Below are 22,238 nucleotides of genomic sequence, written 5' to 3'. Positions count from 1 at the left end.
ACATCTTTTGCATTCAGTGCAAATACCAAATCCCCCATTACAACAAATTCCACTTCTCAATGTAATATTGGTAAAATGGTTTGTATTTGAAAAACTATATTGGTTCTTCTTCAGATACAAATAGATGAAGCAGAAACAGCTGCTGTTACCAATGGCTATAATCTAATTATCACATTGCAGATTTTCCAAGATACCAGCCAAAGCCTACACATGAATGAGGCACTTACACTACAAGAATGGGAATCACTTTTTAAAAATATAAAACACTTTTCAATCTACTTCTTTTTCTGTTTCGTTTAATGTGAAGTCCTCACACAAGCATATTAATTATCCTTCCTATCCCACAATAGTCTTTTCACAGTTCACTTATGAAAGCCTGGAAATTGTTAGAGATGTTATCAAATCCAGCTGGGCTGTTACAAATATAGTAGTCCTATAGATAAGGAACTTAATGAACACAATGACTACAGGACACTAAGAACATTAAGTTTCTCCTATATACAAAAACATATACCACCCCAAACGTATATAATTTATGTAGTATAGCTAGCACCTTTGGGCACTGCAAAAATAATAAATAAGCTTATCACATTTTGACAAATGGACTGTACTTGAAGGCTTATTAACTTCTGCTCAAAATATAATGTTCCTGAACTAAAGCGAAGAGACATGATTTCATACAGAAAAGGACTGATAGTGGGGAAAGTCTGAAGAATTTAAAATTATGAAATAATTAATAAGGTAATGGTGAAGCACTGGCTTTTTTTTGCAGATAGCAAGCTTGTCTGGTCTGTGACTTACTAGAGAAGTAGTAGCTGAAAGCCTGTGCTGTTCAAATTACAGGTGTAATTTGTAAAATCATGTGTATAAAAACTTGAAAATGGCCGAGACCTTAAAAATTGGTTGGTAACAGACCGCAAATTCAAGTGATGATTGAATCTGGTGATATTCTAAACAAAGAGAGCTCTCATCCACACTTGCATATTTTTCCATCTCTTCACACTGACTCTACAGACATAACAGTCTTCATAGTAACAAGCCTGGAATCTTATTAAATAAATATGTCTCTGGCAGGATGGATGTTTTCCTTCTCTGACACTCTTTTCTCTTGTGTATGCAGTGAGTTTGGGGGGGGTTTCCCCCTTATTTCTTTTCTCCTCCTTCCTGGCTCCCACACCATGTGTCCAAGTTGCATTATTGACAACCCTAAGTATTCAAAAATAATTCATCAGCCCTCCCACCCCCAAATCACTAGCTATTAAGAAATAGTAAATTTGGGGGGGGTTGTTTACCTACTGGATTTTGAACCTTTAGGGCAGTGGTTCTCAATCCGGGATACACGTATCCCTGGGGATACACAAAGGTCTTCCAGGGGGTACATCAACTCATCTAGATATTTGCCTAGTTTTACAACAGGCTACACAAAAAGCACGAGCAAAATCAGTACAAACTAAAATTTCACATAGACAAGAACTTGTTTATACTACTCTATATACTATACACGAAAATGTAAGTATAATATTTATATTCCAATTGATTTATTTTATAATTATATGGTAAAAATGAAAAAATAAGCAACTTTTTAATAATAGTGTGCTGGGACATGTTTGTATTTTTATGTCTGATTTTGTAAGCAAGTTTTTAAATGAGGTGAAACTTAGGTATGCAACACAAATCAGACTTCTGAAAGAGGGACAATAGTCTGGAAAGGATGAGAGCCACTGCTTTAGGGTTCCCACTTTCAGGCTCTTCTTCATAGCTATGAAGACCAAGATTCTCATGTAATCAGAAGACTCCAAGAGCTGGGGCTTTTAAAGAACCCCAACAAATATTGTGAGACCCACAATAATATCCTAAGTGTTGGCAACACTACTTCTCCCCTTCTCTGCCTATCCTGATGAAGACAGCATGCACAGTGCTGAAGTGATTCAGATGGATACAGCAGTATCTGAGGAAGATGGGCTGTGTATAGATTCTGGACTCCAGCTGTGAAAATAATGAATTTTTGAGTTCAATGGTGAAAAAAAAAATCATTTTGTATTGAATGAAATGTTTCGTTTGACCCTAAATGCTTCATTTTGCTTTCAGGGTATTTTAAGTGCTTTTTCTTTTTTTATTATTAAAAGCAAAGGAAATATGGAAACGCCAGTCACAAACCCAGACGAGGAGGAAGAAACAGTGGTGGTGCTGGTGCTGTCCCTACGTCCTATAGCCCTCAGATGTGGAAGACCCAGATTCAAGTTCCCACTTTGCCAGCAGGGATTTGAGCTTGGCTGTCTGCCACATGGTGACTAGCCCCTTTAAGAGGGAGCAGGGTCCAAAGCACCTGTAATTTATTACCTGCTGCCCAAATGGGCTTAAGGGAAGGCACCTGGGCCTTATAAAGGGGGAGACAGCACCATGAAATATGAGAGGAAGCTGTGGCTTAAGGTACACCTACACTTATAGCAGCGTGTACAGTACAGATGCTGCATGCCCAGCTAGTCCAGGTATAAATAGCAGTGTAGACAATGAGACGCAGTTTAGGCGAGTAGAGCAGAGTGCCCTGTACTCCTGAATCCCCAAGATATATACACTACATGGCTCTCTACAGACCCACACAGTACCTCCCAGGTTTACACTGCTATTTTTAGCAGAGTAGTGTTCTGCTGCATCCCCCCATTGCTGGAGCCTTTCACTGTGGCTTTAGCTACACATTACAGCGTCTAGGCTGGACGCAGCCTGCCTTTCACTGCAGCATGAAGCTACATGTGCAGTGCATGTACTCTACATGCCCCCAAAAGTGTAGACATAGCCAGAATGAAGCTGCAGCAAGGCAGAAGGATGCAGGAGAGTTTGAGAAATGAGACTCCAGCCAGGTTGGGCTAGGACTGGCCTCCAAAAAGCAGGGGAGAACCAAAGTGAAGCTACAAGGCTTGGATCACCTCCAGGGAAAAGAGGAAAAGCCCTAGGACTGACTCTGAGGTACTAGGGACAAAAGACTCCAAGTGGGAAGGCCTGGGAGTGGCTGAGGGGAGATGAGCATTCTCTTTTGAGAGAAGCCCCAGGACTGAGTGTTATTTCTGAATTATATATAAATAAATTAGATGAACAAAAGTATTATTTTAAGGATTCAGGAATAGTGGAGTCTATTTATGGAGCCCTGAAGATGGGAAACAGAGGTGGTGCTTGAGAGGTGGGCCAACTGTTACAATCTTCCATGTTGCAGGTCAGTGCCCTAACTACCAGGCTATAAAGGTATTCAGAGTAGAGTCTCTCTCAAGCTCTCCAGTTGAAACTGTTCCATTCTGTATAAGTATTTAAATATTCATTGGGCCACACAGAAAAAATGACCCTATAGCCTGGTGGTTAGCACACTCACCTGGGTTCCAGTCTCTGCTGCCATGCATATTTAATTTATACAACATGGAACAGCTTCAACAGAACAGACTGAGAGCCCTAACCCAGAATACTCCAAAGCTCCGTGGTTAGTGCACTCACCAACAACATGAGACCCCCAAGCTCAAATTCCTTCTCTAAATCAGCCATGTTGTGGACTTGAACCCATGTCTCCCACATCCCGAGTATCTAACCTTTGGGCTACTGAGTGTAAGGGGGCACTACCACCTCCAATTTTTAGGAAGGCATCTAAGTACCCCTGTGAATATAGCCTGAATTTTTTGGGGGCATGGGAGGGAAGGGGTAAGAGAGGTGTGCTGAAATTATTAAGCAAATTTGTGTCAAATTCACAAATAGTTTTGGTGGATCCAATGCTGCATTTTTTGATGAACTATTTGGCTAAAAATAAATTGCCCAGCTGTATTCTAGATACATCTCTTCTTCTCTTACTTTCACTGTGAAAAATTCTAGCTTCTTGTGTTTTACACTGAAAAATAAAAGGCATGCTTTTGAGTGTGAGCATGTGTTTCCTCTAAACTGCTGCCATTCTTTCACTGTAATTAAACAAACTAGAACAATCTGGTTTCAGAGTAACAGCCGTGTTAGTCTGTATTCGCAAAAAGAAAAGGAGTACTTGTGGCACCTTAGAGACTAACCAATTTATTTGAGCATGAGCTTTCGTGAGCTACAGCTCACTTCATCGAATGCAACAATCGGAACAATCTGTTTCACTATGGTTTTTGTTATACATTCTCTTCAGGTCCTTAAAGCATGACAGTTTCAAATAAGTTCACTTTTGGAGGAAGTGGGGAGGCAGTCTCCACATATATGGCATTACACAAATAATTAATTAATGCTAACTGGAGGTATAGGCACCAAATCTTACTTATTAATGAAATAATTCTCTTAAACAGACCATTACATCTACACTGTTCTATTAAGAGTTATCTTTAATTTCTTTAACAAAATTAAATTACCCCATCAAATCTCCACCAATATAAACTAGATCCAGTGTCAATTCCTCTTTCAATATAGCTAAATGCATCCCTCCTACCAACTACAAGAAGTCTTTGAGCATTAAGTAATACAAAAGACACAAGTAGGTGAAAGTCTACATCAGAAAGTAATCCAAAATACCATTAAAGTGTGGGGAACATCTGAAAAAAATTATGTTCAGAAAGTAGGCCTATAAAACCTATTTGCTATGTGGTTTTGTATGTTTAGTTCACAAAAGTTTTGCAGATTTACCCTTGGATCTTTCTTTGAAATCTAGATGCATAACAATCTACTGCTTTTCATAGAATTGTAGATGGCACACAAAAGGCATCCAACTAGTAACTTACAGTTTTCACCCCAAAACAGACTATTAAAAAAAATGTATAACCACCTCTAACATTTATTTTAAAAAGGTGGGGAAGGGGGTATTACCTGAGGGCAAGAAATTCAGGCAAAAGGCCCGTATTCCTGGTGAGAGCAAGTGGTCAGTTCCCGTGGTTTCTTAGGAGCTTCTGGCATTCATTTTGGTAGTAAGGATATTCACATCAAATCAATCTCCACCAGAGCTAGCAGGGATCGCTGCAGGGAATGGGACACAGGGGACACACAAGGGAGCAAGTTTAAAGGGGAAGAGGAATGATACAATAATGAGAGAATTTTAAATAAAGAGAACGATAATTACGACGTTACACATTATGACATTCTGTAAAATGAAATGACAAATTTGTATAAAGTGTAAAGGGAGGACATTCATGAGAAGATCCATCACTGTACTGATGCTACACGGCTGCAACTTCATTTAAACAAATAGCTGATGTAGAATTTTAAAAAGGCAGACACACTGTGTGTGACATTACCCAGGGTACAATTTGGATGGTTGATCAGCTGTGTCCCCTCAATTCTCTAACCTGGGATGCTTTTTACACTGCTTCACTGGGACAGCAACCACTCCTGGTCTGTCACACACAGCCTCCAGCATGTAAATCATCCCCAGCTATACTGTATGAGTGCAATAAGCTAGCCAGCCAGCCAGCCTTGAATTATATTGCAGAGTGACACCAGCAAATTCCCAGTCCCAGACTTGTCCCCAGAACCATGAGTTTTGTACTGGCCAGTACCCTCCTTGACAATATAAGCTCATAGAAAGTCCATCATTTCATTAATAGAAAATGGTATTCACAAATCTCGTTATCTCAAGTGAAGTTTCCCAAACACTTCAATCCAAACACACGCTGGTTTAGATAAAACAATAAAACAAGTTTATTACTACAGAAAGATAGATTTTAAATTATTACAAGAGTCATAAAAGTCAGAATTGGTTACAAAGAAATAAAAGTAAAACACAAACTAATACTGAACTTAACAAGCTAAGCGAATTTAAAGCAAAAAGATTTCTCTCGCCACATGCTTATTGCAATCTGGCTAGATTCCTTCAGCCAAAATCCAGTTCAATGCTGCCTTCTTTGTCTTTCAAGTGTTGTTGATACCGTGAGTAGAGATGAGGGGAGAGAGGTAATCTGAGGTGTTTGCTCCCCTTTCTTATAGTATTTCTCTTCTTTGAGAATCCTCTCCAGCTGGGATTCAGGCGACAGCAAGTCTGGGGGACAGGAACTTCCAGCTGTTTCTTTGTCAACATGTTAATTTCTCGCTTACTCCCTTCTTCCTGCCAAAACCACTTAACCGGTGATAGTGCATTTGATTTTGTTGACATCTGACTGAGGTGTCAGTTTGCCTTTTGTCTCTGAGGAACAAGTCTGTGCTTGCTTTTCTAAACTCTGAACATGTGTTATACAGTAGAATATTGTAATTTTGCAACACATATTTTACCAGGACAACAATGATCAGCAGATTATGAGTTTTCAAATGATACCTCACAAGGCATACTTTGTATCAAATTTATCATAGTCTTGTAGAAAGGGTGAACATAGGGATACAGACAATCACACTATGTATTTACTAATATAATTAGTTAATATTTTAAAGATTTTAAAGGTACCCTGAAAACATATTTTTAAATCTAAGAAGTGTAAAATTATGTTTTCCATATCCCAGATTGCTAAAATGCTTTTTACCCTCACTTTAATGTGTGCTAATACCTTTTCTTTTTAGTTTTGTTTTGCTGGGCTTGAGACTTCTTGACCATCTATGGACCATCGGTTCCCACTCCACATTATGTCCCAGCATTCTTCCTTTTGAAATCACACTCTAGAACAGGTATGGGCAAACTTTTTGGCCTGAGGGCCACATCAGGGTTCCAAAACTGTATGGAGGGCTGGGCAGGGAAGGCTGTGCCTCCCCAAACAGCAGAACTGGCTCTAGGCACCAGCAAAGCAAGCACGTGATTGGGGCAGCACATTTCCAGGGGCAACATTCTAGCCATCCTTTTTTTGGGGGGCAGTTGCGCTCTCAGACGGGGCAAGGGCGCCGCGCCCCCGGCCGCAGCAGGAAGGGGAAGCCCCAGCCCCGGGATGCTGAGCTGCCAGGGCCCAGCCGCTACCTGGGGAGGAGAGGGTGAGTCCTGCCAGGGAGCCGGGGCTGCGCTGCCTTGTGCCACCCCTTATATCGGGACTTCTCTGCGCGGCCGAGCGGGGGAGGGGGTAAAGCCCCTGCTGGCGCTGGGAGGTGACATCATTCCCTCTGCTTCCAGCACCACCTGCAAGCCCCAGCCCCAGCCCCAGCCCCACCTGAGCTTGGGGCGGCAAATTTTTTGCTTGGGGCAGCAAAAAACCTAAGCCAGCCCTACCAAACAGCCTGGCCCCCCGCACCCTCCCACTTCCTGCCCCCTGACTGCCCCCCTCAGAACCGCCAAACCATCCACCCCTACCCCACTCCTTGCCCCTTTTTCCCTTCTCCCAGGACCCCCCGCCCCTAACCGTTCCCCTGGGACCCCGCCCCCTATCCAACCCTCCCTGCTCCATCCCTTGATTGCCCCGAACCCTATCCACACCCCTGCCCCCGGACAGGCCCCCCCAGGACTCCCATGCCTATCCAAGGCCCCCTTTTCCCGGTCCCCTGACTGCCCCCCCCAACCTCCACCCCATCCCACCGCCCCCTGACTACTCCCCAGGACCCTCTGCTCCTTATCCAACCCTATTCCCAACAGTTGACAAGAAGGGGTGAATATCAGCAGAGGGAAAATTACATTTTGTAGTGCAAACCCGGGTGACTTAGAGAATGGCCACTTTAAAGTCTATTATTGAGTGTCCAGGGAGACTGAGGTGCTCTACTACTGGTTTTTGAATGTTACAATTCTTGATGTCTGATTTGTGTCCATTTATTCTTTTGCGTAGATACTGTCTGGTTTGGCCAATGTACATGGCAGAGGGGCATTGCTGGCCCATGGTAGCATATATTACATTCCATCTCCCTGGACACTCAATAACAGACTTAGAAGTGACCATTCTTCAACAAAAAAGCTTCAAAAACAGACTTCAGTGAGAAACTGCAGAACTGGAATTAATTTGCAAACTTGACACCATCAAATTAGGCCTGAATAAAGACTGGGAGTGGCTGGGTCACTACAAAAAGTAATTTTCTCTCTGTTGATATGCAACCCTTCTTGTCAACTGTTGGGAATAGGCTACATTCACCCTGTTTGAATTGGCCTCATTAGCATGTTCCCCCCCCACTTGGTAAGGTAACACCCATCTCTTTATGTGCTGTAATATATACACACCTGCCTACTGTATTTTTCACTCCATGCATCTGATGAAGTGGGGTTTAGCCAATGAAAGCTTATGCCCAAATAAATTTGTTAGTCTCTATGGTGTCACAAGGACTCCTTGTTGTTTTTGCTGATACAGACTAACATGGCTATCCCTCTGAAACCTGCAACCATAATGTTTTGTTCAGAGTTACGATCATTTCAGAGTTACTAACAACCTCCATTCCCAAAGTGTTCATAACTTGAGGTTCGACTGTAAAAAATTCCAAACTTTCCAAATCCTAATTATTAGAAAGCCCAAATACTCTACAACCAGTGTTTCTGGATTTTATGTATTTCTAAAAATCTCAATGACTGGCAAAACAATAACACTAAGCAAAATGAATTATACTATTGCAATGCTGTAATTAAGGTACTGTAATGGTTTCAATTTGAGTTTTCAGCTGAGGGTATTTTTCCCCCTAAAATGCTGTAAAAATTGGCTGAAGCTATTTATTAATTGTAATAAATATAAAGAGAAGAGCAAAACAAAACACTTTATTGTTTCTGGGCTCCTTTATGCTCACCAGCATGAACAAATGAAATTGAGGTAGGCACTTAGTACAAAGGATTTGTTAAGGCAAACCAAACCAGCTCTTCTACCAATATCTGAGGAAAGTGAAAACAGACAATTCTATGCAATAGTCAGGCAAGGGTGAAATCTTTCTGGCCAGACATCCATTCCACGGGTGATTAGTTTACATTCTGAAGCATGATATACAATTAACTTTATCTTAGCGTACATATGTACAGAGGTTTAGTCCTTACTGAGACTGGTGCCTACTGTGACCTTTAACATACACTGTAATATAATTGGTATATTTAATATGTAAAGTGGCAGAGTAGCACATTCCTTATGTAATATTTTAGTTCCATTTATTTAAAACAAAGGAATACTAGCAAATGCAGGTTACACATCAAGATCCCATAGTTACTTATAATGACATTAAAAATGGAAAGCTCTAATTTAACTCTATGAGAGACCCTTTAAAACCTCTCACAAAATCTTCTAAAAATAGGTTTACTTGCAGCAAAATAATTCCAAATAAAAATACAGTTGTGATAAATCAAAAAAATAAAAGGCAGAAATATCTTATGTGGAGTTACCTGTAATAATTTATTACTATTGTGGGTTGACTGGGTTATTGTGATGTTACTATATGCATATACTGAGTTAATTTAACAGCAGGATTTTCAGGAAATGCACCCTGGAAAGGGGAAATGAATCTAGATATATGCTTCTCAGCAAATACCTGAGACACAATGGAAATACCACTTGCTTTAATGCCCTAGCTCAACTCAGAGGTCACCAAACTGGTTTGGGAACGAGGTCCAAGAACGTGAGCTAAGAGAACAAACACTTCTGGCTGGATTTCAAGACAGTCCCTCACAGACAGGGAAAGTGAGAGCCAAGGTGAACACTGACTTCAGAGATTAAGTTATCTTGGAAATTAGACCTACAAGGGTCTCCATTTCAAGGACAGTAGGGCTTAGGTAAGGTAGACATGCACATAGACCTTTTGTTCTAAAAATTAGAGCGGTCAATTAATCAAAGTTAATGCAAGCGATTAAGTGAAAACAAATTAACTTGATTAAAAAAATTAACTGCAATTAATCACAGTTTTAATCATACTGTTAAACAGTAGAATACCAACTGAAAATTATAAATATTTTGGATGTTTTTCTACATTTTCAAATATATTTATTTCACTTACAACACAGAATACAAAATGTACAGTGCTCACTTTATTATTTTTATTACAAATATTTGCACTGTAAAAAATATAAACAAAAGACACTCTTTAAAAAAAATAATGTGTTAATTAAATTTGTGACTGAATTCCTCGGGGGAGAATTGTATGTCTTCTGCTCTGTGGTTTTACCCATATTCTGCCACATATTTTGTGTTATGGCAGTCTCGGATTACACTCCAGCACATGTTTTTTTGATTTAAGAACACTTTCACTGCAAACCTGAGCAGGGCCGACTCTCCCATTTTTGCCGCCCCAAGCAGTGAAAAAACCTGTCGCCGCCGAATTGCCGCCACAGCCAGCGGAACGAAGAAGCTGCCGCCGAATTGCAACCGCTGCGGTAACTCTGCCGCCCCTTTCTGACTGCAGCCCAAAGCACCTGCTTGGAACGCTGGTGCCTGGAGCCGGCCCTGAACCTGACAAAACGCAAAGAAGGTACCAATATGAGATTTCTAAAGATAGTTACAGCACTCGACCCAAGGTTTAAGAATCTGAAGTACCTTCCAAAATCTGAAAAGGAAGAGGTGTGGAACATACTGTCAAAAGTCTTAAAAGAGCAACACTCCGATGCAGAAACTACAGAACCCGAACCACCAAAAAAACAAATCAACCATCTGTTGGTGGCATCTGACTCAGATGATGAAAATGAATGTGTGTCAGTACGCATTGCTTTGGATCATTACCAAGCAGAATGTGTCATCAGCATGGAAACATGTCCTCTGGAATAGTGGCTGAAGCATGAGGGGGGATTAAATGTTTAGCATATGTGGCATGTAAATACCTTGCAATGCTGGCTACAAAAGTGCCGTGCAAACGCCTGTTCTCACTGTCAGGTGACATTGTAAATAAGAAGTGGGCAGCATTGTTACCCATAAATTTAAACAGACTTGTTAGTCTTAGCGACTGGCTGAACAGGAAGTAGGACTGAGTGAACCTGTAGGCTCTAAAGTTTTACATTGTTTTATTTGAGTGGAGTTACATAAAAAAATAATTCTCCATTTGTAAATTGCACTTTCATGATAAAAAGATTGCACTACAGTACTTGCATGAGGTGAACTGAAAAATATTATTTCTTTTGTTTATATTTTTACAGTGCAAATATTTGTAATAAAAAGTACATAGAGAGTACTGTACATTGTATTCTATATTGTAATTTAAATTAATATTTGAAAATGTAGAAAATGTCCAAAATATTTAAGTAAATGGTATTCTTTTATTTTTAATCTCGTGATTAATCACGATTAATTTTTTTAATTGTTTGACAGCTCTACTAAAAATCCTTTTTCCTCTTATGTTATGCTTTGTACTGTTAGGATTAACAATACTTTGATTTAAGATGGCTGCCTGGCCACTGTATTCATGACTGCTCACAAACTCTGAAAGGAAAGATCTGCAGGTACCAAACCAGCTGGATCTGCTCGTTTAGCATGGTCAATATACAGGGTACGGTAGCACAGGACCCCATCTGAGTGGGAGAATTGCGTGATTTCAACACAGCAAAGGTAAGAGCATGAGATCAAAGGGATGCACATAGAAACATCAGAGGGGTCAGAGGTGCACCTATGCTTATAAGGATGAAGATGAGGATTTTGGCACTAGGGCTGTAAATGACATGGGTTTTTGTCATGCGGGAGGCAGTCAAGCCTCTAAGATAATCCTGACAGTCCCATAAAAATTAGTCATCTTCACTGTTTCCAGGCTCAGTACTCAGTATTTTGCCTTAATGTTGTAGGATTTATAGGTTTCAGAGTAACAGCCATGTTAGTCTGTATTCGCAAAAAGAAAAGGAGTACTTGTGGCACCTTAGAAACTAACCAATTTATTTGAGCATAAGCTTTGCTCACGAAAGCTTATGCTCAAATAAATTGGTTAGTCTCTAAGGTGCCACAAGTACTCCTTTTCTTGTAAGATTTATAGTAACTTTCCTCCTTTACTGTGCATTTTGTTCAGTATTTTGAAATAACAGGATACAAACTGTTTTGCTCTTTTGTAAGCAATGATAATAACAAGTCTCAAGCAGTCCACATAAACTTCAATGCAATTTTTTGCATAAAAATTGGAATGTTAAATTAATATGAATATAATATTCAGTATGTGGAGATGTACTTCAGGAGTCCCTTAAAATCTACTCTAAAAGCCAGTGACTAATTATACATATATTTATACAAAGAATTCACTTATCTTTAATGTTAAAAGTCTTGTTAACGTGCTGAAAATCTAGCAAACTTTAACACACACACTAATTCAGCAAGGATTTTTTTTTAAGTACGCAACCTAAAAATACTCATGTCCCACCAGTGACCACTAGGCTGTGGATTTTGGGGAAAACATTTTAGTAGTTCTAAAAAAGATCATGTAATCAGTACTTCTATGCCATATAAATGATTTTTTCCTTGTAAATATTCATTTATCCTGATGCCTCGTTCTCTGCCGGCTTTTCCTACATATTTGTTCTCCTGTTTGAAAGGGTATGATCTATTTTTAATGGTTTTAAATTGTTAGTTAAAAGACACTGTAGTAGTTTAAGCCTCAAATTTATAGTATAAGGTTGTCATTATTTAATGTGAAATCACCACCCAAATAAAAAAACACTGCAGAAATTAAATTCTCTAAAAAAATGTGGCGCAATATTAAAGGTAGTTTTGGTAGCTATTATCCTGGCATTCTTAATTTATTTTCACCTCTCTTCTCCTTTTCCTCTGCAGCCCTGAGTTAGTTCACTACCATTCTTATTCCCTTGTTATCTCGTTCTCCACCCAGCATAAGGTTTCCTTACTTCAACATCATCTCTATCTCTATATCAAAGTGCTTCACAAGTAGCTTTATCAACATTCTGCTTTCAGTATTTTTCATATGCTACACATCTGGAACCTGCAAAAGCCCACCAAAAATGCAAAATCGCATAGAATGAACCCTTTAAAATACAACTCAATAACAAGAAAAGAGAAAGAATTGCTACTTATGTCAAACCTAGATAAAAAAATATTTCATACAATTGTGTTCTCTACTGGTTCTGAAGCAGCACCTAACTAAGCACTTTTCCCCAAAACTGAGATTACACTAAAGCAGTGGATGCTGAATCAAGGGAGTAAACAAAAACTAAAGCTCCTTCCTAGCTAGCAGATGCTGGGAAATCTCAGAGGGCATCCACACAATCCAGGGAAGGCAGTTACAAGAAGGTGATCCTTGTCAATCCATGCAACGTTGATGAGTTCCCAAAGCAAGCCATCTCAAATCTTTCAAAGTGTGGAATTGCTTACAGTGTTGTTTTAGCCATATTGGCCCCAGGATATTGGAGACAAGGTGGGTGAGGTAGTATCTTTTAAATGGACCAACTTCCGGACGGGATGTCTGTCACAAGCCTCATAGGCATTAATATACACTGGTGTTCAACTCAAATATTTCTGTAGCACACATACTACCTGGGTTAGACCTATCTCTCACATACTCTCTGATACACTAGACCTAAATTCTCCGTGATTTCTGGTGCATAATGGCACTTCATCAGCTGAGAAAAAATTCTAAAACAGAGACGTTTATTGAATTAAATATGAAAAGGAATAATATAGTTAGTACATTATTCCTTGTACTATTGGTTTTGATATTAAATGTAATACAAATCTGTTTCAGAATACTTTTCAAATTACGTATGATGCCACCAAATTTTTCATTTTAAGTGTGCTACAGAATTCTGTATCACCAACGTATAGCTTTTTAACAGCTGCTGTCACAGATAAGTAAGAATGAGAAAGGTGAAGATGGAGATTTGAAAGCCATTTCGAAGGAAGATGGGGCTTTTGGCACCGGAAGATGAAAATGGCTTGGATGTTATTTGTAAAAATAGCAGATAAGGTGTCCCTTTAAGTTGCCATTGTTAAACTTAAGAGTTAACATCCTATTAACATGAATGGGACAATTCGTAACATATAGGGCTGCTTTAGACAATACAGCATTCATTCCAATTTGGAAGGTTTTCTTCATACTTCAAAATGCTAGAACTTTTATTTTAAATGAAAGCTTACTCCACAAAAGGATGTGGATCTTGCAGGCACTAATGTGGTCACATAAAAACAGAAGATAAGGGCCTAGGTTAGACCTCACCCTGTGACTAAACTTTCCTTTCTAGGAAAAGTTGTAGAGAACCTGGTAGAAAACCAACTTCAGCAACACCTCACCCTTGTCAGTATCTTGGACACATCTGACTCAAGCTTCAGACCCAGATCTGTTAAGGAGATCTACTGATGTAGCATCTCCTTATAGTCATAAACAGAACAAATATCCACACTGGTGCTCTTAGACCCTATTGGCAGCGTTTGACCCCACTGACCTGTGGACTCACACAGAAGACCTAGAAGGGCAGGGAGCATTAAGTATATTTTGCTCATTCCTCTAGACTGGTCCCCAGAAGATCCTGATGAACTACTTTTCCTCCCTGAGAGCTCTGGTACTTGTGGAATCACATGAAGATCAAGATTTTCCCCATATATTCAACATGTATTTCAAACCAACAGAGGAGACTGTAAGATTATATGGTCTTTGATGCCAGCAGTATGTACATGACAGCCAGCTCTCCACCTCATTATCAAGGGTAGATAATGGCATTACTCAGATGTCTCAGTGACCTAATAGGGTAAGTTCATTAAAGAAAATGAGTTGGGTCAAGCAGATGGTTCTATGCAAGTAAAAGAGAAGCGATACTGGTAGGAAGAGACCAACACTGAAGAATTAGCAGCAACCTAAGTTACTGAGCGTATCTGCGCTCTCATGATCAAGGTGGTGTGCAATCTGAATCTTACTGGACTTTAGCTAGCTAGATTCTTATACTGTACCTATCACCATAGGATTGGAGGATTTAATAAGTATTAGAAAAACAAAAAGAGCAATCTCTCTTGTTCTCTCTCTGTCTTTCCTTCCCCATAGGGAGGAGTAACTCATCCTGCATAAATGGAGGTTTTTTTTAATACAAAAAGCAACAAAATGTCTGCGAAAGATAAGTCAAAGAGTATCACTAATCCAGGACATGAAAACACAGGTATAGCCAGAAATAGTTTTTATCATTTTAAACTAGCCTGAAGACGGCAGCCCTTTCATAGGCTGATCTAGTAAACAATCCTCATCTTTGTTGTTTCCACGCTGGAGTAAAGCATTTGAAACAATGGTGAAGCCTATACAGAAGCTGCATTTGGTCCAAAGTCTTACTATCTTCAGACTGTAACAGAAGACTCATCTCATTTACCTCAGTAAGGGTGGCTATAGAATGGCCAAGAGTTTCCCTCACTGAGCTAAAGCACATCCCACCTCAATGAAAACAACAGGAAAATTAAGGTACTTGCAGAGAGAATTTATGCTCTCCAAATTCTTTATATAGCACCTAGATAACAATGATAGACAAATTAATTACAACTAAGACACAGATGGATATTCTGGGTAATTCCGACACTTTTTATAGGAAAATATTGTGAATTCAATGGTGATTCTGTAGTACTACAATAAGGGAAATTACCTCCTTATAATTAAAACTGAGAATTTAAGTTATTTACTATTTATTCCTTGTAGTGCCCATAATGTGGTAGTCATTGTATAAATATAAAACAAATGTATGATCAACAGACAAAGGACATGAGAAAAGAGAAAAACATAAGTTTATGATTATGGTTAGCTAAGTGTTGATATTTTCCCCCCACGGTCCCCTTATCAGATATAGGCTATCCCTAGTGAGTCTCCAACCTTGCCATTATTAGTCAGCTAATTTCTTAAGGGTGTCACAGAAGAAACGAGTCGTCTTGGTATATTTGATCCTGCCTCTGCACTGGGGAGAACCAGGGGGGAAGAGTGGGAGAAGGGGGCCAGAATGAACTAATACTCCCAAGGTCCCTTTCAGCTCTACATTTCTATGGTTCAAAAGCAATCTGAATGCTGAGAGAAGGTATAATATTATAATAATACAGCTGCAACCCAAAGACAATCCTTCTTTCACGTTCCTCAACCACATCAGACTTCTCTTGTGTGTTTGATTTCAGGTCTCCATTAACTTTTTATTTTAACCTACTTAAGTCAGTTATCTTCATAATATATCCATATAAACCCCCCCAGTGTTAAATTGACATTATTTTAGGTTGCAAAAATCAAGCACTCAAAAGTTGGGCAACTGTACATCTGATACTTCCTACGTCATCTTAATTCTGCCCGCTTGTGCATCCATCCTATGCATTGAATGAGACATGGATCCTGCGAATACCATAGTATGTGAACATGTAATTAAAGATGCATATGGAGCAGGGGGCAGAATTAAGGCTGCTTAATTCACAAAACTGCAGCACAAACTTCCAGCACTTAAACTACAAGACTGATTACCATTGGGATAACAGCCTTCTCCTGCTACCAACTAGAGGGAGACAGGGTGTGTGTTCTGAGATGGGGGTGGGGTGAGCCCAGCTCTCTCACCACCCCTAGGAGTAGTGAGGGAGTTCCTGACCCATATGGTGCTACCAGAAGAGGCATGGACTATTGGGTCTAGATGCTGGGTGTGGAGTGTGGTCTGGGAGAGAAGGTGGGGGCAGTCCAGATAAGCTCTCCCCCCCCACATGGAGGGCTGAGGGAGCTCCATCCCCATGTGGTGCCCAGATCTCTTCCTCACAGTCCTCCTCCTCCATAGCTTCTCTAGCACCTCCCAGGCATTCTCAATAGCATATGTTGCTGGGAAGCAGCAGCATGGTCCAGCCTTAGGCCACGTCTACATTACCCTCCAGATTGGCAGGTAGCGATCAATCTATCGGGGATCGATTTATCACATCTAGTGTAGACACAATAAATCGATCCACGATCGCTCTGCTGTCGACTCCAGAACTCCACCAGGGTGAGAGGCAGAAGCGGAGTCGACGGGGGAGCGGTGGCCTTCGATCCCGCGCCGCGAGGACACGAAGTAAGTGATTCTAAGTAGATCTAAGATAAGTCGACTTCAGCTATGCTATTCTCGTAGCTGAAGTTGACATATCTTAGATCAATCCCCCCCCATACTGTAGACCAGGCTCATTCAGTTTTTATTGTTACATTCTGCCAACAGGTTTCAGAGGAACAGCCGTGTTAGTCTGTATTCGCAAAAAGAAAAGGAGTACTTGTGGCACCTTAGAGACTAACCAATTTATTTGAGCATGAGCTTTCGTGAGCTACAGCTCACTTCATCACTTCATCACTGCCAACACTTTCCTGAGGAACACAAATGAGAGAAGCGAAATGGCAATCTTTAAATTTATATCACAGCAAAAGCTGAAGAGAATTTTATGGGTCAAAGAAAAGGCATCTGTGTAGCCTGAGGGTTATTCTCTTACCAAATATCAAAGATCTGCTGCAAACGAAAGAGGTGCAAAAGCTTCTCAAAGAAAATAACAATATAACTTTTTGTAATAATGGAAAGTGTTAAGCAAGCTAAATATAGATAGAAGTCACTACCCGCTTCCCCTATAATACATGAAACAATGAGAACAGTCACAACAATGGAACCCACAAACTCAGCCTATTTACAAAAAAAAAAAAAAGAGAGAGAGAGAGAGACTGTAATAACCTATTTATTAGGGTTCTGTTATCCAAGGATTCCGAAGAAAAAGAAGGTCTAAAATCATTTACCAAAGTTATGCTAAGACTGTATAAAACTCATCTGGAAAGGGAGGGTGTTTTTGTCAGGTTGGTTTTATTTACCCAGTTTAAGTTTGGTTTTGATTTTTTACTTTTCTTTACTTTCCACTCCAAGTTAGTGGTTGAATGAGCATAAATCTTACTGAATCTCCGCTCACATTATTCCTTAAGCCCGACAGGACAATCTGGGATACTTTATGAGCTGACAAGGTCTCTGTTTCTGCTGGAACTGATACCTAGAGAGAGAGGGAGGAGCGATTTCAACTCATCCAGAACTGTAAAGGGAGCACCTATTCTGATTCCTTTTTCCTTATTGCAATTATGGTAGTGCCTAGGGGCTCCAGCCAAGAGTAGGGCCCCATTGTGCTAGGGTCTTTTGTCTACTTTTATCTGTGTCTGGTTTGGAAAACTGATTTGACAAACCTAACAGCTCTCAGAGTAACAGCCGTGTTAGTCTATATTCGCAAAAAGAAAAGGAGTACTTCATCAGATGCATCCGATGAAGTGAGCTGTAGCTCACGAAAGCTTATGCTCAAATAAATTGGTTAGTCTCTAAGGTGCCACAAGTACTCCTTTTCTTTTTGCTAACAGCTCTGTAATCCAACAATTTTTTATTGTAACACGTTAAGAAAATGGTTAAGAAACACTGATTTGTAACTTGCAATTTTTTCCCTACATTTAAAGCAAACAAATTAGTAGGTTATATGTGAGAAAGAACCCTGAAGTACTGAGAACTACTATGAGAAAGAAGCCTGAAGTTTAGTGCACCTAACTGCTAGTGCTAAAACATACCTAATTAACCCCAAAACCGCAAACAGAACACACTCAGAAAACAGTTTCAAGAGTTAGAGACTGACAGTTTAGTATTTGCAAAGCAAATAGCTATTCATAAGACAGTTTGTTCTACCTTTGCTATAAAGCCTATATAAAGCTATATAGCCAATCATATATACATACCCCACTATATACAAATTTTAATTTCCTAGGGAAAACATTTCTGATGTTAATGGAAAGTTTTCTTTATTCTCCATTGATCATTTTATTGACATGTCAAATCAGCCATTTTATTGACATGACAGATCTCTATATTTAACTGTATCAGCTAAGTAGAGGCCTAATCCTGCTCCTTTTACTCATGCTGAGCAAAGCCTTCCTCCACAAGTAGTCCCACTGATTTCCAAATTAGTACAAGTGTCAGAATGGGGTCCAGATTTTGCGAAACAATGTGTCTACTATATTGTAAGTAGAACAATAAAAAAGTTTAAGTGTAAGGAGGACAATAAAAACCCATATCTGTACAAATTTCAAATTGTCAGCTTATCAGAGAGTTTAAAAAAAATCACCAAACTTCTAAGGTTTGAATGATCTGTTGTGTTCCAATACATATCCTTACAAACCACTAGAAACCAACTGCAAATTATAGAACAGTAAAAAAAATAACCTAGGGGCTCAATTCTGACCTAACATGTGGATGTGGATTTATATTATAAAACCAACTACTGCGCACAGCTGATTTTAGGCATGCACATGTACCAAAAAACAAACAAGACCTTAACGTAAAATACAAAGATTGTGGTTCTATTTCTACTTTCATGGTGCACACAATTTATTAACACATTACTAACAGGAGATATAATGTTGTATTATGAAAAGAATATACCACTACTGCATACAGGAACTTAGAGCTTTTGAACTCCAAACTTCTTGATCTTTACATATGGAACAACCACTTCTTGTGGAAAATGATGGGGTTGATCTTACAATGTGCTGAACTTCATCAACTCCTACCGTCTTCACTGGAAGTTGAAGAAGCCAAGCACCACATAGGCTCAGGCCCTAAATGAAGGCCTGCAATTTCATGTATGCTCATGATTAACAAACTGATTCTGTACAAATGATATCTTGGTATTCCATTTTCATTCTCAAAGTGTTCTATTATGTTCAGGTCATAAAGAGATTTCTCAATCATCAATGCCATTATAAAAATCAGAAAAAATAAAATTGTATCATTTTTGCTTTGTACATCACAACTACTAATCCTTAAGGAGAACACAGAGCCAAGATTTTGCATCAGAGTTTAGCTAACAAATCTGTTGTTGGTGCATATGGCACAAGAGAATTCAGCTGTCATCCACAACTATATTTGGTTTTCTTTTCTTTTTTTTATTTGCTATTTATTACTATTGGCAGCAGTAAATGCATAATCTGCAAATCATATATGACTTGAAAGACACATATGAAACAACTAAGAAGAGTAATAAAGTGCTCTTTCCAGAGCAATTTTTCTAATCACAAACAAACTCTGAAGGGCTGCCAATGTTGTGCTGTCACCACAGATTCTGACTATACAGTGAAATTTTTTGGCTCCCCCTTTTAAAACAGTGAAACCAAATTATTCAATTGTATTTAAAAAAACACTCCCATTAATCAGATCATCTCACTACATTCTATAACAGCTGGCACCTCTGGTTACAGTTTTTATCTTTAACACACAAGTTTGTGTACATATTCATGTACACGCCCAGGACTGAGTGCATATTTTATAACAGAGTTGGCCTTTACCATGAAGTGAATTGAATAACAATCAATCACAGAGACAGTACAAAAAGTGTAACCTTTTGACTGCCTGACACATAGGGCATGAATTGTTACAAAGAATCTTCCTGCGCTGTGCAAATGTGCAAAAGAATTTGATTTAACACCCATGTGGGGCTACACATGTATTGTTTTGATTGTGATAAGTCAAGGGTTCAAGAGACCAGCAAAGGTGTTTTGCATCTTAACTACATCAGATTTCAAAGTGCTCTTTTTTTCACTCAGCCAGCTCCCTAGTATAGTCATCCTTCTCTATGTCAGGGATTTTCTTATCCCAGATTACTCATTTGCCCCATCCGCTGTGGGGCCTGCTAAAATTTCACCACTGTTCTGGATTCCATGTCATCTGAGACAAATGTGGTGTGTCTGTGGAGCTGTCTGGAATAGGCAGCAAAGACTGTGCACACTGGGCTCCATGACATCAGCCATGCTGTTGCTTGCTCCTCCCACATACAACGTGTCAAGTACAATTTACAACCCACTCCACTTCTCCTGGGCAGTGACTGTAGCTCAGCTCTCCCTCCCTCCCACGCACCTCACTCACTCACCTATCTAATTTCTTCACCTTGAATGGTCCTCCCTTGAAATCCAGGATAACTATTTATGCTAAACAATCTGCCCCACCTTGTATTTAGCTGTGACACTCTAAGGACATTTCCCAGACCTGCAGAAGAGCTCTGGGTAAGCGCAACAGCTTGTCTCTCAGCAGCAGAAATTGGTCCAATTAACGATATTACCTCAGCCACTGTGTCTTTCCGCCTTTCCAACTACACACTGATGCTGGAGCAGAGGGGCACAGACGGATCTTCGTCCTCTGCGACAGCCCGGCACGATAAATGGCCAGGCTGGTTGCGAGGCCGCCTTGTATCCTGCAGCGCTCGGGGACGGGACGGGACGGGGACGCTTCAAGGATCTGGGGGTGGCTGGAGGGGAACCAACCCCGCCAGCGTGACTCATCCCCGGACTCTCCTACGCCCGCCAACGCGAATCCCTCTCCCCCCTCAGGGCTGTTCTCTCTCGCGCGGGTGTTTCCAAGGAGCCCGCACCCTGGCGCCAAGCAAGGAGATTTTTTTCTTACCCTAGAACTTCAACCCCATCCTACAAAACCGCTGCCAGCGCCCCAAGGCTCCCCCAGCCCCTCCCGCGGAGGGGGGCGTTCATGGGACCCCATCTCCACCGGGAGCTGAGCGAAGCCCGGTCCCCGCCACGTTCTGGTGCCAGCGAGGCGAGTGTAGAGGGGGGAACCCGGCCGGCCTCGCACACCCGGATCCCGCGGGGAGGGGGGCGGCGCCCCCGGCCCCGCACTCACCTGGAGAGGTGCTTGAGGATCTGCTTCTTGATAATCCCCGCCATGGCCCGGGCGCCGCCCGCTCCCTGCGAGCCTCACGGGAACCCAACGGGGCTGGGGACGCGGCTCATCCCTGCGCTGCCTCCTCCCGGGGTCGGGGAGCGGAGCCGCCTCCGCTCACGCTCCCGCCGCCATCTTGGCTGCACCATCACCTAGTGACAGAGACCGGGGGAGGGGAGAGGGGGCGGCGCCGGGCAGAGCCACCTCCCCCCGGGCTGCCGGGGCCGCCTGCAGCCACCGCTGCCCCAGCGGGGCGCCGCACGGGACTCGGAGGAGCCAAAACCCAGCTCGCACCTCGCTGCATGAGGCAGGCGCTTCGGGGATCCCGGAGGGAGGGAGTCACCCCATCCTGCCTCCCACCCCGAGCCCGTCTCTACACAACCAGCCTCCACCTTCGCACAGGTCACCCCGACCGTCCTCATCCACAGTCCGCCTCCCCCCCGCCTTCTCACTCACCCTGACCAGCCTTCCCCTGCCAGTCTCACCTCAGCCAACTTCCTCTTCAGCCCCCCTTCCCTTGCCCTGCTGCTGCGCCTCAGCCTGACTCCCTTCCCTTTCCCCTGCCCCTTCCAGCAGGGCCGAAAATGGTTGGGGAGTGGGCAGCAGCTTTTGTTCAAACAGACGCTAAAGTGCGCCCTGCAGTGATCCGGCTCGAATTTTATTCATTATATTTGTTGCCGACCCCTTGCGACCCCACTTCCACTTGAAGCTTCCCTGCCCTTCCCTCACTGTCATTCCCCAGACCCGCATCCTGCCTGCCTCCTTCTTCATTTGTATTCCCATTCCACACCGTGTCATCTGGTGCCCGCAGGCCCTTTCCCTACCTCACTTCCCC

General features: G+C 41.4%; 1 protein-coding gene across 6 annotated transcripts in view; it reads right to left on the bottom strand.

Annotated features, from left to right (window-relative positions):
• The window catches only part of BLTP3B (bridge-like lipid transfer protein family member 3B), an 81,834-nt gene extending 60,238 nt beyond the window's left edge, over positions 1-21,596 (bottom strand). For 4 of the 6 annotated variants that reach the window (XR_012156694.1, XR_012156695.1, XM_073327422.1 and 1 more), the window contains exon 1: positions 21,365-21,596. Coding sequence is in view for 3 of the 6 variants with exons in the window: in XM_073327422.1 (XP_073183523.1) it covers positions 21,365-21,408 (44 nt within the window). In the remaining 3 variants the exon portion in view is untranslated. Of the gene's footprint in view, positions 1-4,806; positions 4,954-21,364 lie in introns of all 6 variants that reach the window. The other 2 variants (XM_073327420.1, XM_073327419.1) reach the window with 2 other exon arrangements.
• Between the last annotated feature and the right edge of the window lie 642 nt (positions 21,597-22,238).

Source organism: Lepidochelys kempii, chromosome 1 (assembly GCF_965140265.1).
Source record: "Lepidochelys kempii isolate rLepKem1 chromosome 1, rLepKem1.hap2, whole genome shotgun sequence".
Lineage (NCBI taxonomy): Eukaryota > Metazoa > Chordata > Testudines > Cheloniidae > Lepidochelys > Lepidochelys kempii.
Note: the sequence above shows the minus strand (reverse complement) of the source record. Positions and strands in the feature narration are given on the sequence as shown.